This window comes from Pituophis catenifer, unplaced genomic scaffold, assembly GCF_029215685.1.
Source record: "Pituophis catenifer annectens isolate HBS135680 unplaced genomic scaffold, rPitCat1.0.hap2 SCAF_8, whole genome shotgun sequence".
Classification (NCBI taxonomy): Eukaryota; Metazoa; Chordata; class Lepidosauria; order Squamata; family Colubridae; genus Pituophis; species Pituophis catenifer.
The window spans coordinates 34,397,924-34,417,949 of NW_027256888.1; the positions used below are offsets into that span (position 1 = coordinate 34,397,924).

At 40.0% G+C, this 20,026-nt stretch overlaps 1 protein-coding gene across 1 annotated transcript in view; it reads right to left on the reverse strand.

The window, feature by feature from the left end:
- GPM6A (glycoprotein M6A) overlaps positions 1-16,803 on the reverse strand; it is a 216,947-nt gene extending 200,144 nt beyond the window's left edge. The window contains exon 1 of the mRNA XM_070948353.1: positions 16,731-16,803. Coding sequence (XP_070804454.1) covers positions 16,731-16,734 — 4 coding nt within the window. The 5' untranslated portion in view covers positions 16,735-16,803. The remainder of the gene's footprint in view (positions 1-16,730) is intronic.
- Between the last annotated feature and the right edge of the window lie 3,223 nt (positions 16,804-20,026).

The window sequence follows — 20,026 nt, forward strand, 5'->3', positions numbered from 1 at the left end:
GAAAAATAGCCTTAATATGACCTTATGTCTTTTAATATGGATGAAGTGAAAGGCAACATACTTTAAAACTCATAGACTCTCTCAAAGGATGTTACCAAATTATTGTCAATTAGGTGAGTGAAGCAAGAAGTTATGCATTTTGCTTCTCAGTCATAAAATTACATAGTATTTCATTCATATGGCCAAGTTAGAAAAAGGAGATGGAACAAAGTGACAAGGAGGTATCAGGAAATGATTTGACAGCTGGTTTAAGCTAACACTGAAATCATTATTTGTCTATTATTTATAATATTGATATTGTAGTGTGATTAGAAAACATACTACAGCTCCTTTTTATATATTATTATTGACTCAGCCTTCCATCCTTCCAAGGTCAGTAAAATGAGGACCCAGATTGCTGGAAGCAATATGCTGACTCTGTAAACCACTTAAAGAGGGCTGTAAAGCACTGTGAAGTGATATATAAGTCTAAGTGCTAATGCTATGAAATAGTTTTATTATGACTTATCTATAGAGTCAGAATCCTTGATGACACCAGAGGTTTTTCTTATCTAATGCCCTAGGAATATAGTCATTATCCCATTGATGGGCCAATTATCCAGGTCGTAAGTATCTAAATGTGCTTGGAACAAACAAATTAAATTACTTTTGCCCTTGAACCTATGCTACTTAATATAGCAAAAACTAATTAATTCATGGGTAACAAAACCTTAGCATGGGATAAAGGAACCCCATGATGAAAAGCCAAAACAGATGAAATTCAACTTTTGTTTCCCCAACATGTTTTTCCTCATATAAACCCATTTATATTAAGGCACAATTGATGAAAACTAGATTGTGACTTTATAATTCTATCAAAGATGCTAGTTAAATCTAGAATATCATGGATGGACCATTGATCTTAATAAGGGAAGGCAACTGTTAGCTCACACATACAGAAAATTTAATTAATTTAATTTAATTTAATTAATTAAATTTATATGCCGCCCCTCTCCGAAGACTCAGGGTGGCTCACAATACAAGTGTATTATGAGAAAAGTGAGAGTGAAGGTTGTTTAGCAATTAAGAGAAAACCCAATTCTACTACACTTTCATCACCAGAGCTCATTGGATTACTCCTTTTCAGCCCAACCTACCTCACAAGGTAATTGTGAGAAAAAAATTGGAGAAGGGAGTTCTATGTAAATGAATTTGTTCCTGGAAATGCAGAAAATAAATCTAATAAATAGCTAATTAAACTGAACTAAAAGGGAAAAGGCCTGGCTGCTACTATCCATGCAGGAAATCCAGATTATGTCTCTCTAGCCATCTCCTCTGCAACAAATGTGTGTTTCTCCTTTTTCAGTGAGAAAACAGACAATTAGTTGAGCTTATGCTGATTGCATTTGGAATTATCTGTGAAAAAGGATTTCCTTACTATGTTTCCCTGTACTTCTCTTTTTTTTTTTGTATCTATAGATTTGACATTATTAGTTTATGAGGAACTTTCTAATTATATGCTTCTCTATAGTCAAGATTCCTTAGCTACATAGCTACCTATTGTGTTCTAAGATTAACACAACGTTTTCTTAACTTCTATACCTACCGTGTTTTCCTGAAAATAAGACATGTCCGGATAATAAGACCAATTGGGCTTTTGAGCACACATGCTATAATAAGCCCCCCTGAAAATAAGCCCCCCAAAATACTTAGACGCCTGCGCAGCTGCCGTGAAAAGAGTATGAGGTAAGGAGGTGAGGCGGGGGGGGGCAAACAGTGGGGGAACATGCCCCACGTGCACCGGCCATCCACCTGGAACAGCCTCGCAGAAGCTAGCAAACCCTAGCTCACACACCCCTTCTCTTAGTGACAGCCGCAAAGAGCAGCTGCAATCAAACTCTTGTCAGCCTTAGCCCTGTTGACCTGGGGGGAGGGATACTGGCGCCAGAGCTCCGAGCAGTGCAAGTGTGGGCTGTCTGCGCAGCCATGAAGTGGGATCGGCATGGTCGGTTCTTGCCCGTAGCATTGCCGGCGAGGATTGGGTCAGAGCCGTTGCCGCTCAAGATCAGGCCAGATTCGGTGAGCCGGATGTACCACTGCCACTCGGGAGAAGAAGAAAGAGAGGAGACGCTGTGAGAGAGCCCATTTCTGACATTGTTCTCCTTCTGGGTGGCAGCAGCATGTTCAGTTCCCCAAATCAGGCTTTCCAATCTCGGCTAGCGAGGGAGAGTGGCAGATGGAGAGGGGTGGGGAGGCAGAGAAGCAAGACGCATGGAGTACTGTCTCTTCACCCCTCCCTTGCCAGCCATGGCAGGAGCTGGAAGTCAGGTAAGACACAGCGGAGAAGTGAGATGCAATCCAAAGTACTTCATTGTAATACACCATTCCCATCCCCTGTATACAAACCCCAACTTAAGTGGCAAGCTAAAAATGAAAATAAAAAACCTGAATGTTTTAGGCAACAGCTCACCCAAAGGAAGCTGCTATGCGTTTTGAGTTTCCGAGCCCACCAAGTGCTGGAATTTATTGCAGCGAGTAAAAACAGACAGCTGACATTAAAATCCTGCAGGTTCTAGCCAGTAAAATTATTTATCAAGCTAACAAGGAAGGACTTTTTCATGCAGCAACAGCCCGATGCAGGGAGGGCATGTCTTTATATTTCACCTTTGGGCTGAAGCCCTGTCTCGTTCCATGCCTTTGCTTCTCCGCTTTATCAAGCTAACAAGGAAAGGACAGGCTTGCCGATCTCGGCCAGCAAGGGGGAGTGGCAGGTGGGGAGGGGTGGGGAGGCAGAGAAGCAAGAGGCATGGAACGAGATGGGGCTTCAACCCAAAGGTGAAACATAAAGGCATGCCTTCCTGGGAAGCAAATTAAAAGCTGCCACAACTGCTGGAGGCAATGGCCTGAACAGCACCAGCGAAGCAGCTGGTCAGCGCTCTGGCACCAGTCACCGTGCAGTGGGCCAATGTTTCGAAACCTCAAAAATAATAAGACACCCCCCCCCCAATAATAAGGCTAAGGCCATATTTCAGAAGTCAAAAGAAAATACCCTGTCTTATTTTCGGGGAAACACAGTATTTCTCTATTTTCTTAGAGTGCGATGGATGGTAAATCTTTGTTCTCAGAAATTCACAAAGCACAGAAAGCAACAGAAAGCATTTCAATAACAATTGCATATGTTTATTGATTCAAACTTCCAATATAAATGTTCCTATCGCACACTTCTCTATTCCAGTACAAACATCTGAGGGATATCTTCAACTGATCATCACACTGTTTTCTCAGTGGAATAAACAGGAAGGTATGTGTCCTTATTGTGTTTACTAGCTATCTTCCCTTTTCAGGAAGGCAATATGCTCAGACTAATAGAGAAGATGAGCACTGAAAATCAACTCAGGTTGACAAATGGAACAGAATTATTGATCCTCAGTCATCATCTATCACCCATTCATGCCTTTTGTCCTGATATTACTCCTATTTGTGTAGTGCTTGAATGAAAATAAGTGAACTGGAAGAACAGGCCACTCTTGTTTCTTGAATTATTACACTGGATAGTCAGTGTGGATAAGCCACCACTAAAATTTGAGCAGAACTTCAAGGAGATTCTCTCACATGAAGCACATTTATTTATATAGTTACTCTGGGAAGCTTAGTGTTTGAAAACAATAAAACAGTTAAAACAAAAACAATAAGCAGCCAAGATAGGTAACCAACTAAAGTTAAGAAATAGTACCCTTAACATATTCCAGGCCCCATGGTATAGTGAAGTTTTTAGAGCCTTGTGAAAGGCCAAGAAGGATGGGGCCGTTCTAATATCTGAGGGAAGAATAGTCCACAAACAGGGGCTATAGGATAGAAGGTCTGTCTTCTAGTTCCTGCCAATCGACACTCCTTGGTTGACAGGATCTGCAACATGCCCAATCTGCTGGATCAAAGTGGATGAGTGGCAGCCTGTTGTTATTAACATTTTTTACTGGAGAAACCTTCAGGAAGGGTCTGCCAGAGAGCTTGTCATTTATTCTCCCCTAGTTACCAACATTAATTTGTTGCCAGTATTGTTTTGCCCTTCGGCATGACCACCAGAGATGATAATATGTCCCTTTCTGTGATTTACATTTCCAGCACATTGGAGACGTATTTGGGAACATCTTGGCTAGGCGCGCCGGTGGGAGGTGCCATCGGTAGAACATTTTGTAAAGGTTTTCCTTATAGGGTATAGACAATGTCATCTTATAATTTATCTTCCACAAATTTTCCCACTTATCCAATTCAATAGTATATCCTATATTTTTGGCCCATGTTATCATATTCTCTTTGACAACCTCCTCTTCTAATTTGTATTTTAGTAGGTACTTATAAATTTTGGTAATCATTTTCTCATCTGTACTTTGTAATATTTTATCCAATTCATTTGGTTCATTTTGGAATCCGAATTGTGCCCGATCAGTTTTGTATCTTGATTCTATTTGCATGTATGGCCACCAACCAATGTCTATACCCTGATTTTGTAATTCTTGTCTTGTTTGTAATTCTCCTTCACTGTTCAGTAGTTCTTTATAAGTCCTCATTTTCTCTATATCCATGGCATTGGGATATATTAGTGCTTCCATTATCGATAGCCATCGTGGAATCTTGGTATAGTGTTTTCTAATCTCTTGCCATGATTTGTACAATGATTCTCTGATAATATGTTGCTGGAAATATCCATGGTGCTTGTCCTTTCCCTCCCACAAAAAGGCGTGCCATCCGCGTTGTAATTCAAAGCCCTCTAGTAATAGCATTCTTTTATTCTTGAGGTCTATCCAATCCCTTATCCAGTTTAGCGATGCTGCTTTGTAATATAACTCCCAGTCCGGTAGGCCTAAACCTCCTTTTTCCCGAGTATCTTGCATACACTTTATTTTGATTCTGGCCCTTTTCCCATTCCAAATAAATTTTGTTATTATTTTATTAAGGTCCTTAAAAAAGTTCTTTCCTGGCCAGATTGGGGTTACTTGAAAAAGGTAGAGTAATCTAGGCAGTATATTCATTTTTATGGATGCAATTTTCCCTAGAAATGACAGTTGTAATTTGTTCCATGTTTCCAGATCTTTTCTAATTTGTTTCATTAATTTGTTATAATTGTCTTCTCTAATTGTTATTGCTTTAGCAGTAAGCCAGATTCCTAGATACTTTATTCTCTTTACAATTTGTATTCCTAATTTGTCTTCTAGTTTTGTCTCCTGTACCTTTGTCAAATTCTTTGTTAATGCTTTAGTTTTTTGTTTGTTAATTTTAAGCCCTGCGACTCTTCCATATTCCTCTATCTTCGCTAAAAGTTTTGGTTCCTGTTATTTCCGGTTGCTCCATTATAAATACCACATCGTCAGCGAAGGCTTGCAATTTGTACTCTTCTTTCCGTGTTCTCAAACCTTTTATTTCCGCATCTTTCCTAACTTCATTTAGTAATATTTCCAATGAAATTATGAACAGTAGTGGGGATAAAGGGCAACCCTGTCTCACACCCTTTTGTATATCCAGATTTTCAGTCATATCTCCATTAATCATAATTTTGGCCGTTTGGAGGGAGTATACTTTTCTAATCATATGTAAAAATTTGACACCGAAGTCCATGGTTTCTAGTTGCAATATGAGAAAATTCCAATTTAGATTGTCAAATGCCTTTTGTGCGTCTAAAAAGATTAAGGCTACTTGTTTATCAACTCTTTTCTCATAATATTCCAGGACGTTGATAATTGTTCTTATGTTGTTTTTGATCTGTCTTCTTGGGACAAAACCGTTCTGATCTGTATGTATGTATTTATAAATAATTGTTTTCAGTCTTTGCGTTATAACCAACATGAAGAGTTTATAATCTACATTGAGCAATGAGATCGGCCTATAATTTTTAACTTGTGTGGGGTCCGTGTCTTCTTTGGGGATGAGTGTAATAATGGTTTCAGTCCAGGATTTGGGAATTTCTGCTTCTAATAATGCAAACAGGGGCTTTTCATTTGAAATAAAATTATTTATTTTATTTCATTCATCTACCATCCCAATTATATACTGTATACTGGGCAATCCACATTCATCATAAAAACCTAAGAATAAAATGTAAGAAGCAAAAAAGGTGCTGAGCAAGAAGCAGTTTATTTGGGCCAACAATCCAGCTTCCAAACGCTCTACCGAAAGCCTTCCTAACTTCAGCAGGAAACTGCTCCACAGGGTCAAGGCCAACACAGAGAAGGTCTACTTCCAGACCCTGGACTCACTCCTTTCATAAAGAAAGTTAATACTTAGCAAATCATCCTGGCTTGCATGCACAGAATGGGTATATGCCACATGAAAGGGAGTATCCAATAGGACTGTGATGGCAAACCTATGGCATGCGTACCGGAAGTGGCACCCAGAGCCATCTCTCCAGGCACACCAGCCATCGCCCATTGCTCTTCTGGGTTCTGGCACACACATGTGTGCTGGCCAGCTGGTCTTTGCGTGTACATGCGTGTCAGAAACCAGACGACCAGGTGACCGGCACGCATGCGCATGCAGGAAACCAGAAGCTCAGCTCTTCTGGTTTCTGGCACTCCCACGCATGCATGCCAGGGAGCTGCTCTTCCAGTTTCTGGCGGTCCCCCACCCGCACCTGCGCACTCTCATTTTGGCACTCGGTGCCAAAAAGGTTCGTCAACACTGCAATAGGAGATGAGCCATCAAGGACTTTTAGGTAATGACAAATATTTTGCACTGTTCTTTGGAAAACTATTGTTTATCAATGCAATGTCTGCATCGCAGGTGTGCTTCCGCTATAACTACATTTGCCCAATAGCAGCCTTACCTACCAACACAGTTTCAGAATAGTTGTCCAAGAAATCTCCTGATAGAATGTACTATTAGTAAACTTTTTAAGAAGCAACTGGACTTTCTTTGGTTTTTCTTTGAAGACATTTCGTTTCTCATCTCATCCAAGAAGCTTCTTCAGATTCAAAGCTTCAAAAATGTCTTCAAATAAAAACCAGAAAGTGCAGCTGCCTCTTGAAAAAGCACCTTTGGGACAACCATGACTTGGATGACTGAGAATCTCTATAGATACTATAAGCAAACTTCATATGATAGTTAAGGTATTTTCAGCAAAGCCTGTTTTTAGCTTGGGAATCACTCCTCTGAAGCTATATTAGAATGAAAAGGTTCATCAATATTTTCGGATCAATTCCTAGCCACAGAATCTATGAATACTTCTTGATCCCAAAAGAAGCATTAGAGAGAAATATGTCACACAATCACTGTTTTTATAAATCTATATTTTATCTGAAGTAGGATTTCTACTTTTTTTATTCCAAAAACCTAAGCAATAGTGTCCACAGGGGATGGTAGGGGAGGGTGTCAAAACAAGTAAGATGATGGTCACAGAATCATGATTGAAGCTCCATCCCTTTTGCATGTATACCAACATAACCCAAGTGTAGAAAATGACAAGGCTTCCTTATAATGCCAATAACCACCATCTTCTATGGATTCTATTTGCCACATCCTGTAGCAATGACAAAAAGTCATGATGCAAAATTAATTGAATCAAACTTGAAATGGATTTAAAGAAAATGATCCCTTAGTATTGTTACCTTAAAAGCAAAAAAAAAATGACAAACTGTTTTTAAATCATGCAACTCCAGAATATGTAATTAGTAGGTAAATATATACTGCCCCCTACTGGCTGGAATGTATATATTTTTGCTTTATTATTACAACCAACATCTAAACATCTATAGAAAACATAAACTATTAAAAGAATTTCTAACCATTTTCTAGACTTATTTAATAATCACCTAGAAGTCAAATATAAGGAGAAGAGAACATGACTCACTATCTTTACCCTAAGAAGCCAGTTGTATTGTAGCATGCTTTATTAGATATACCATATTTACTAACATCAATTGGTTATTCTTGATTTACATTTTCATTGGCTTAGACAAATAAATTAAGTAGAATTTAGTGCTTCTTTCTGCTGTCTTCAATGGCCATTGGTAGAAATAGTAGTAGGCATGAAAAATGGAAAGTTGAGATTTTTACTCTTTATTATTTACAGACTTTACAGTTGGTATTATTAGCAACAGCAATAACAGAAAATCATGGCATTGCAATTGAATATAGAATAGAATAGAATAGAATAGAATAGAATAGAATAGAATAGAATAGAATAGAATAGAATAGAATAGAATAGAATAGAATAGAATTTTTATTGGCCAAGTGTGATTGGACACAGAAGGAATTTGTCTTGATGCATATGCTCTCAGTATACATATAAGAAAAGATACGTCCATCAAGAATCATAAGGTACAACACTTAATGATAATCATAGGGTAAAAATAAGCAATCAGGAAACAATATAAATATAAATTGTAAGGATACAAGCAACAAAATTACAGTCATACAGTCATAAGTGGAAGGAGATGGATGGTGGGAACGATGAGAAGATTAATAGTAGTGCAGACTTAGTAAATAGTTTGACAGTGTTGAGGGAATTATTAGTTTAGCAGAGTGATGGCATTCGGGAAAAAACTGTTCTTGTGTCTAGTTGTTCTGATGTGCAGTGCTCTATAGCATCATTTTGAGGGTAGGAGTTTAAACAGTTTATGTCCAGGATGTGAAGGGTCTGTAAATATTTTCACAGCCCTCTTTTTGACTCATGCAGTATACAGGTCCTCAATGGAAGGCAGGTTGATAGCAATTGTTTTTTCTGCAGTTCTAATTATCCTCTGAAGTCTGTATCTGTCTTGTTGGGTTGCAGAGCCAAACCAGACAGTTATAGAGGTGCAGATGACAGACTCAATAATTCCTCTGTAGAACTGTATCAGCATGTTGAGGCCCTAGAAAATGTCCCTATTTATTAGTGATTTATATGTATTTATAAAAACAGCAAGTGGTAAAATTGAGGAAGGACACTTTTATAGTATTAAGGAAAAGTATTTAATCTCAATTTTATCTCATCAGAAACAAATTAAAAATTTAGCAGAATTGGAATGTAGCATAATTGGAATGAAACATGATATATGATCTTCAAAAAATACACTAAAGAGGACATATAAATAATGGAACTACTTTATTCCCATTGGCTTTTTTCTCTGATGAGCCTTGCCTCCTGCAAAGGCTAGCCAAATTACACCTTGAAAGACTCAAAACAGGATAGGATCAAATAAACAGAATGTAACGTGTCTGTGGGCTAGTCTGTGAAGTGAAATAAAAAACAAAACACTCCTGGAAAATTCTAAATTGTTCTAAGGAGATTTGATTTGATAAATTAAACACAAAGGAGCCATGCTTTATCAGTAATGGTGCAAGTTATATTTCCTATAATCTTGATTTTAAATTTTATTTCCAGCCAAAGTAATAAAAAAAACTATACTATTAATACTTGTGAAGATCTCGTAATATTTTCAGCCAATAATATGCAAAAACTTGGGGGGGCTGGGCGTGTGTGACCAGGGGGGGCATGGCCAGCATGACATCATTCATGTCAGGGGGCACCGGTTGTGGCCCAAGCGCTCAAGCCAAGTGGACTTGCAAGCTCCGTTTTCGGCTGGGATGGCCTCCTACAACCCTCTGCCAGCGAAAATAGAGCTTGGGGGTGCTTGCACGATCTTCAGGAGCTCTGTTTTTGGCTGGGATGGCCTCCTGTAACTCTCTGCCAGTAAAAATGGAGCTTGGGGGGATGTGCACATTCCTCACACGCTCTTTTTGGCTGGGATGGCCTTTTGCAAATTTCTGCCAGTGAAAACAGAGCTCGGAGGGCCCTTGCGAGGGCCGCGAGCACACGCAGCCCTCGCGAGCTCCATTTTCGGCTGGGATGGCCTGTCAAGCCCAGTGTGCTCGACACTGACGGGATGGGAAAGAGGAACGGTGAAGGATACAAACCACAGGGACACCTCTGGCGGGGCAACAAAATCCCATATCAGTGGAGGTGGCATTAGGTGTAGGCGACATGGTTCCGGGTGGTGGAGTGTCAGGAATAGGTCTGCAATACAAGAAAGCCGCTGTACGCGGAGGAGAAAACGCTGGAATACCAGGAGCGGAGCCCCGGAGCAAGCTTCCACAGCTGATGGGCAGCCGCCCGATCATTACAGGAGGGGCAGGGCACCGAGATAAAAAGCGCTAAGAGGCGGATGCTCGTAGCGCCAAGTTTGAAAGGCTTTGTAGTTCAGCGTTGTCTCGTATCTGACGAAAGCATTAAACCAGCATTCAACCTCTGTTAGATGTGTCCAGCTGCGTTCTTTTGCTGTCTCCGTGCTGTGCGGGATAAGGAGCTGAGAGGGCCTCCTGCAGGCCTCTGCCAGTGAAACGGAGCTCTTGCAAGCTCCATTTTTGCTGGCAGAGGCACCAAGGGCCAGCCCTTCACTGTTTCCAGGGCAGACCCATGGGCCAAATCTAAGCACCCCATGGGCCGGATCTGGCCCCCGGGCCTTGAGTTTGACACCCTTGCTCTAAACAACATGTTGCTGTGTTGTACAAGGAATTCCCACCTATCGTAGTTTAAGATATCCCAAGATCAAAATTAGTTACACATAAAAGACAAGCAGAGTAATTGGCATTACCTTAACCATCAACCTTCAAAGAAGTAACCAATACCTTCCAATGGGACTCATCAGGCCCCAATGCATTTACTACAGAGCAGTGGTTCTCAACCTTCCTAATGCAGCAACCCTTTAATACAGTTCCTCATGTTGTGGTGACCCCCAACCATAAAATTATTCCTAAAACCATTGAAAATAAGTGTTTTCCGATGGTCTTAGGTGACCCCTGTGAAAGGGTCGTTCGACCCCCAAAGGGGTCATGACCCACAGGTTGAGAACCACTGCTATAGAGTCTTTGTATGAGTCCCGATTTCCTACACATTGGAGCAAATTTTATAGGTTAATCATACTAAACATGCATGACTTGAAACTTTATTCTTTATGTAAAATAACTATAGTTATTTTATAGTTATTAACTATAATATCTCATCTAAGACACGTAGACTCTTTTATGGTCATTCGCAGTTTTTAGAATTTTATGTGTCTTTTTATTTGTATCCTATAAATAATCTATGAGAGAGATCAATCCAGCCAAATGATAAACATGTAACTGGTAAATGGATTCAAATCAAAATAATTTGTATTTTTTTCTTTAAATATCTTGCCATTAATTCATAAATAGGCATATACGGTATATTTACTATTTTTGTGGTGAACCCAGGACCTGTTTTGGCACACACCTTTGTGAAATCCTCTGGTATATTTTTCTAACAAGATCTCTAGGCTTTACATAGTTAGGGCTCCATCAGGTCTAAATTAGGCACTGGACTGTTTTCTCCCAATTACTCTTAAAGCAGCTATTTCCCATTCCCAGTGATAGGATTTAGGTTGACTTCCAGGTGAACTTTTAATCCTAAAGGACACATTCTTTTGCTGATTTTTTATCTTCTGGCAAATTCTCTCATGCTTTGGGTTTTTTAAAAAAATAAATCTCCTAAAATTAAAAGAAAGCTATGATCTAATCTGTAATTTTTTAGATTGATTCATAACAAAATGGAAGTGTTGTGAGGGCTGAAACTGGCAAATCAGATTTTCAACACTATAGCTGAGATCAGGCAGAACCATTACCAAACATGGGACGTGTTTTTACATACAAAGCAGGAGTGGGCTCTACTTACCTTTACTACTGGTTCGCAACGGGATTGCGCATGCGTGGTTGCTTCACTCGTGCACGCACCTTGCTTCTGCACATGTGCAGAAGCTTCTGCACATGCACAGAAGCTTCTGCACATGCGCAGATCACTGATGACACCATCCGGGGTGGTGGGCGGGGCCTCCCACCGGTTTTACTACCAGTTCTTGTAAACTGGTCCGAACCGGGCGCAACCAACCACTGATACAAAGCCAAAAAATGAGTGGCAAGAAGTCAATCACCATGTAAAAGTCAGAAACAGGTGGAAGATTTAAACTCTGCTACTGTTATAGGTAGAGGGCTTGGCTGATTCTTTCTATTGTAGGGCTTACAGTATCTGCAATAATTATAATTTAAAAACCTGATCTCTCTCTGAACAGTATTCTTCATCTACATTGCAAACTCCTAAATATGGTTTTAACTTTCTAGAGAAAGTTGTAATAGTTAGCTCCCACTGCTGGGTGAAGCTCCCACTGATTAAGTCTGAGATAACAGAATAACAGAGTTGGAAGGGACCTTGGAGGTCTTCTAGTCCAACCTCCTGCTCAGGCAGGAAATTCTATACCATTTCAGACAAATGGCTGTCCAATCTCTTCTTGAAAACTTCTAGTGTTGGAACATTCACAACTTCTGGAGGATTGCAACAGTAAAACCAGATCCAAGTCCCAATTCAAACATGGAACTCATTGTCAACTTTCAGTCACTTGCTTTCTCGAAATACAAATGTTTTAAATAGTCACTGCTTAAAATAATAATCATATAGGCTGGACTTGCATAAACCCTTTAACCACAAAAAATTACCTTAATTATTTGGAATCTAATTTACCTTATTGTAGAAATGCATCTACTACTACAATGTGATCCACATATAGCCACAGATTTGAAGTATAAATAAGATGAGGACTATACACCACTTTGAGCTACTCAGAAAAAAGGCAGGATATAAATCTAATAATAAAACAGGACACTATTTAAAAAGGAGAATTCTTCTTTAATGGATACAGCAAATGAAATACTTCTTCTATTACAACATTAAATAAAAATACTACATTATTCCTACAACCAAAAGAGAAAACATATTTTCCTCACCATTCAATCAATTTATATAGTAACCAAGTTTTTTTTTAAAAAAAAGTTAGATTAAGATTAATATACATAACCTGTACATGACATGAGATACGTAACTGAAAATTGTTATATCATTATTTCAAACTACCACCTGATAATTCTGAGAGAGCAATACCAAAGGGAAGGAATTGGCCCTTTTAAATGTACCTGTTTCTTGATTAAAATCTGCCTGTCCCATTAACTCCTGTGAAGAAGAAAAAAAAGTCACATACAGGTAATCCTCGACTTATGACCAGAATTAAGTCTAAAATTTATGTTGCTGAGACCATTCTTAGGTGAGTTTTGCCCCATTTTGTGACCTTTCTTGCGACAGCTGTTAAGTGAATCACTGAAGTTGTTAAGTCAGTAACATAGTGGTTGTTAAGTGAATCTGGCTTCCCCATAGTCTTTGCTTGTCATAAGCTGGCTGGGAAGGTTGCAAATAATTATCAAATGACCCCAGGAGAGTGCAGCTGTCATAAATACAGGCCAGTTGTCAAACATCAAAATTTTGATCACGTTACTGTGAGAATACTACAATGGTCATAAGTGTAAAAATGGTCATAAGTCACTTTTTTCAGTGCTGTTATAACTTTGAATGGTCATTAAATGGAATGGTCATAAGTTGAGGACTACCTATAATATACTTAGTGGTTGGACTATAAAATCTCCAAGTTTCCTTCCAACCCTATGATTCTATGATTATTTACAGTATTTCCATGTTGTCACTAGCATTAACTCAAATTAGTGATTTCCCAAGCCACTATAAAGTAGATAACATGAATCAGGAAATGAGATCATAGTTAAAAAAACCTATCAAGAACCCTTTTGAAGCAATCCAAGTTTATTCTGTTCACACAGTAGGTAAGTTACAAGCAAGACATGACAGCAATAAAACTCTGCAAATCATGTTCCCTGGTAATTTGTATTCAGTATTGCTTTTGATATAGATATTATAAATCTTACATGCCATGTGAAATCTGGTCCTTAAAAACTCTTTGTCACTTCTACAGATTATTATTCATGGAAACCAGAGATTTACGCAGTTATTTATTCAAAGGAGAAGAAAACCGTACACCCTACATAATAAAGTATTAAGAAACACCTTCATCCATTCAAATCAATAGAGTAGCACAATTCTGTAATACTAACCACATATTGGTTATCATATTTTACAATATGTACTCTAGCAACAAGTATTTGACTAGAAATAAACAAAGGAAAGAATTATAACTTAATAAATTGCAATTGGTGTTTTATATCCCTTTCTTTTTTTAATGTGTTTTTGTTGCTGTTCTTTATGGAACCTTCCAGATTCCACAATTTATGAGAACTGTTACATGAGAAAAAGAGGGGTTTTATTGTTTTATTTAGCAGTACTTGTTGCATTTCAGAAATACATTGTGACTAAGGAAATTCTTTGGAAGCAGTGAAGTGTTGCTGTGTTTCCAAAGATGGGTTGTTTATTAGTAGTGGAAAATCAAACCAAGAGAAAAGACATTGTGAAACAGATATGCAAATTATTTATCAAAACCAGCTCTGTTAACCTAAGCAAACGCTTTTTAATGTGAGAGATTCCAATTGTTACTAATACATTAGAAGTATACAGCCATCAAAGAAAACCTAATTATTATCAAGCTAGCCCATTCATACCCAAACTAGACAGAGCAACAGGCAGATTGTGTTTAATCTATGTAATCAGAAAAATAATCTATCTATTGGTAATTCTCAATTTAGAATCATTTGTTTAGTGACTATTCAAAGTTACAACAGTGACACAACTGGTCCTCACACTTACAATCACTGCAGCATCCCAAAGTTCACCTGATCAAACTACTGGAACTCAGCAACTGGCATGCCCTTACAACAGCTGCAGGGTCTCCGGTCAAGAAATTTGCCTTTGTGACTTCCCCAGCCATCTTCTGGCAAGCAAAATCAAGGGGAAGGTTGGATTCACTTAACAACTGTGTGATTCACTTAACAACTGCAGCGATTGGTTGTTTCATTGCTAAAATATTCTTATGTGACATTAGTAAAAGAATACGTCTTTCAAGATCACTGTATACAATTTATTTTTAAGAATACAAACCTCACAAATAAATGAGAAGGCATAAGCTTCATATGGTGAGAAAGCAGTAATTTGAGTAGCCCAACATTTGGGCTATTATATTTATGAGAAGGAAGGATTAACAGTACTAATTATCGGCATTATTATCCACAGTGAGCCAAACAATATAATATAATGGGAAAGAGAATATAATACCACTGTATAATATGCAGTAGTGGACCAAGTGAAACATGCACACAAGGGAAGAATAAAAGATGTATGTAGCAAGGTACATTCCTCAAGTTTCGATCATGCTTCAGTCCAAAATTTATGTTGCTAAGTGAAACATTTGTTAAGTGAGTTTGCCCCATTTTATGACTTTTCTTGCCAGAATTATTAAGTGAATCATTGCATTTGTTAAGTTAGTAACATGGTTGTTAAGTAAATCTGCCTTCCCCACTGACTTTGCTTGCCAGAAAGTTCCAAAAGCTTGAATTGTAAAACATGACCCCAGGACACTGCAACTGTCATAAATATGAACCAGTTGCCAAGTATCTGAATTTTGATCATGTGACCATGGGGATGTTGCAGTGGTCATGTGAAAAATGGTTATAAGTCACTTTTTTCAGTACTCTTGTAACTTTGAAAAGTTTGCTTTGGCCAAACTTTTCAAGTATTATTTTGAGACCAACACAACCTTTGCTGTGAAACCAGAAATCAGAATATGGCACATGGGTTCATCTAAAATAAATTGGTTCCATTATACAAGGAAGTCAGTCATGTCAAACATTTTTTTTTAAAAAACCCTGGCGAATCTTTTCCCAATGTAAAGATGCCACAATTAACTAACTGTAACACTGACTACACTGAAAATGTGGGAGAGGATTTGCCAGTTATCTATACATGCATGTTTCACATTTGTTTCTTATATTTCACTTTTCTTGTAAGAAGCTTTATATATTGGTGAATGATCTCATTTGTTCAGTAACTTCTAACTAACCATAGAAAAGAGCAGATGTTATTTTTTGCCAGGATTTTAAAAATACAAGGCATGAATTGAAATTTATTTAGTGGGGACTTAAACTCAACACTGGTGCCAAAATTGCAACAATGCCTGGGAGAAAAGGAATGTCTTAGCCTGAGGTCAGCCAAAATGACAGCATGTGGGTGCCAGAAGAGCCTCTGCAGGGCGGGGGGGGGGGGCATTCCACCAACAAGTCTTCGCAAAGAGAAAGGCTTCTCCCGGTTTACTTTCCTTGGCAAAGACACCAGGAAGAGAACTTCCAAAGGCATCCAAAACATCCACCCAAGTTCATAAGTAACTTTATCCGTACACCCAGCACAGATAAACCAATCTGGTCTCCAATCCAAACACCAGCAGGTGTTTCTCTCTCAAATGCAACCCAAAGCTTGCTTTAAACCTTCCGAGACTCTTGAAAGGAATCAGATGCAGGAAAAATGAGGCTACACAGCTCCTTTGCAGGTGCAGCTTCGGGATCTCCTCTTCTATTACTCTCCCAAGACCGAAATCCCGCCCTCCGTTTCAGGGGCTCTCCAAACCACCTCCCAACGCTCGGAAAGACGCGAGGCTCTGAACACCCCCCGCCCCCAAATTCACTTAAAGGCGGGCTTGTGGGAAAGAAAGTAGAGCGCCACACCTCCCCCCGCCTTCACTCTCTTCTCCGTCTTCCCCGGCGGTAAAGAAAGAAGCGGGTGGCGTCCCCCAGCTGGGAAACCTCTCCCGCAGGCGAACGGGAGCGGGAGCAAACTCCAGCCCTTGAATACCCATCAAGCGGGATTTTGCCAAGTCGGCGCAAACTCGGCTCGAAGTTTCCATGGAAGTGGACGGAACACGGCCCTAACTAAACGTTACAGCGTCGAACAGACACGGAGCTGCATAGCTTCTTCCCGACTAACTCACCCATGCCGCTGGGCTTCGTTTTCTTCTCCGACGGCCGAGCCGAGAGATGCTGTCCCAAAGAGAAGGAGCAGGAACTCTCCGCCACCCGCCTCTAAAGCCACCGCTTTCTCTACCCGTTTCCCAGGCCGGGCGTCAGCAAAGCGGAGGCGGGTTCAGAAACCCCTCCTCCGTTTGCCTCATCCCACTTGACCCGGGGCTGAGTCCCAGAGCGCTGGGGCGTCAAAAGGCGCCTTTCCCAAGTCGAACAGGAAGGCACGTTCCGCTTGCCCTCGACAGATGGCACATGAACCGTACACTCGTTTAGAAGTTGCGAGTACACCTTTATAAACCCTGCTTAATTTAACTGCCACTTTTACTGCACTGGAAGACCAGCAAGCGGCTATGGGTGCGAGAAGAGGCAACATGCGCCCCTTTCTCCACCTGCCTCGGCGAAGGGGCTGGAGGGGAAGGGAAACCATGCAGCCGCGCCTCCCGTGTCTCTTGTTCGATTCTCGGGACTCTGCAAAAGGAAAATACGGGCTGTGAGCGTTATTTAGATTTGCTACTCCCCTCAGCCGGAGAACAGAACAACTCACGCATGGAAGGAACAGCCACTTCCATCTCTACCTGTTGACTTAAGTTCTCCTTTTGAACAGAGAAACATTAGGATCTTAGCCCTCAGCAAATGGAGTTGGATCCTTCTTGTGATGGTTTCTCTTTGGAAAGTTAAAGGCATCCATTTTCTTCCCAAATCACAAACACCTTAAATCTCCCCAAACAGAGAAAAGGGAATTTTTTTGTACCCACTTGGAGGAGGGGGGGGAGATAGTTTTTGGAAACTGCCAATGAAATACGGTATTTCTACCTTACATACTTGTTACATGTTCATGTCACATATGTACCTGAGGTTAACTGATCTGTAGATTACTCTAGTTCTCTGACACATTGAGCCATACAGTACATACATTCACAATAAGGCTAAATTATAATGTGGATGGCTAGTTGATGGTTTGTCAGGGTATTTGACAAACCCACATAATTGTGCTAATTCAGTAAATCATAGATTCTTAATCACATAAATCGAATTCAATCTCTTAGTACAATTACAAATAATATTTATTAGACTTATAACACTTCAATTATAACACTTCAATTATAATTGACTCAAAGTAATATACTACCATATAAGACCTGGAGTCTTATAATCAGAATCAGGAGAATCAATGCACCATTATGCATTGGTGTATTAAATCAAAAATCTAGTTGATCTAGTAAATGCTATCCCCAATTGTACAGAATTTAAAGCAGGATTTGAAAACTGGGGTTTTGTGTGGTATACAGCAGCAAATAAACTTGAAATGGACCCATCACACATTGTCAGAATCCAGCAATATGGCTAATATGCATTGTTTGCAGCATCCCCATGGTCACATCATCAAAATTCAGACACTTGGCAACTGACTCATTTATGATGGTTGCAGTGTTTCAGGTCACATGATCACCTTTTCTGACCTGACAAGCAAAGTCAATGGAGAAACCAGATTCATTTAACAATCATGTGACTAACTTAACAACTGCAGCGATTCACTTAACAACTATGGCAAGAAAGTTTCTGAAACGGGGCAAAGCTCACTTAACAAATGTCTCACAGAAATTTTGGGCTCAATTGTGGTCGTAAGTCAAAAGGAACCTGTATTAGGTTATTAGATGGATATTTTGTGAATCAAGCCCACTAAACTCACTAAGTCCATTAAACTATTTACAGAATTAAAGTCTGTAAATATCTGTGATAAGTAGTCTAAGCTATTGCTATCTCTAATTACATAATGAAAAAAATATGTTATTACAGCACTGTCATTGATTGCTATAACAGTTATAATAAGTTACTGTTATAACTTTATTGTAACTGCAGCATACAACACTGTTTGGAAGGACAGATTGTTATACATATAATCTACTGCAAAACTGACTAATTAATAACATGCTGAGTGATACGTCGCCCTCCACAAGGCTCTGTAGGGCACCTGCCCTATTTGATTTATACATATCCAATATGCCAGTGAGAAGGGAAAGCAAATTTGGATACACTGATAAATCGGTCACAGCAGTACAAGAAAAACACATGGAGGTGGCTGACAATCTCCTGTCCAAAGATCTTAACATCTTGGGAAAATTCCTCTTGGGGATTCACTCCTACAATTAGCAAAATGGTAACTATATGCTTCCACCTTAACAACAAACTAGCATACGACGCCCCGAAGGTCTACTTAAACAACAACTTACTCCCCTATGATCATCCAAAGTACCTTGAAGTAACATTGGACCGGACTCTCTCATACAAGATACACCTAGAGCAAGGGTGTCAAATTCAAGGCCTGTGGGCTGGATTTAGCCCGCAGGGCCGTCCTGGAAATAACAAAGGTGTCAGTCCTGGAAACCATCTTTTACTTTGGAACTTCAAGGCTGCCACATTTAGTGCTGTGGGAAACAGGGAGGGGGGATTGTATGCAGTTGGAGAGATATCTAGCCATAATAACATTCTTTTCTCTGAGAGTCAAGGACATCCTGCCCTGCACCTGGAGTGGTGTGACTGGGAGGCATCTCCAGTTGGGATGGTGTATTGATTGGACTATGTGATGGACATGTGGGTGCTGGGGCAGGGACTTAGACTTTCTTTTGGGTGGAGAAAACCTGGAAGCTTTTAGATTTGGGTTTTCCTAGATGTGCCAACATGACATCTCTGATAAAATGGAACTTTGAGGAATTTCTAGCCTCAGAATCTTCTTTCGTTGAGGGTGTTACCCTGACAAAAGGACTGGCCCGTGATGCCTCTACTAGCACCCCCCTGTGGCCTGTTTTTAGCCTGTACAGCCTTCTGCAGCACTCTCCCGGCCAAAACGGGAGAGTGGGGGCCTCCAGAGGCCCGTTGCTGGCCAAAATGAAGCTTCCGTGGGCACATCCAACCCTCCGAGGCCTCCACAGGTCTGTTACAGGCCAAAATGGCACCTCCACAGGCGTCCCCTGGCCTGTTATTTCCTGTATAATGAGAGTGAGGGAGGATCTCAGGGAAATCCTACCTTTGCACTTGGCCACCACAGGTACCCCCCACAAGTCCTGTGCCACGCCCACTATGGCCACGCCCCTGGGCATGCCCCAACCACGGCCCTCTGAGGTCAAACACAACCCTGATGCGGTCCTTAATAAAATTGAGTTTGACACCCCTGACCTGGAGAATACAGCAGCAAAAATCAATAGTAGGAATAGGGTTGCCAAGTGTCCACTATTTGAGCGGACAGTCCGCTTTTTTCACATTATGT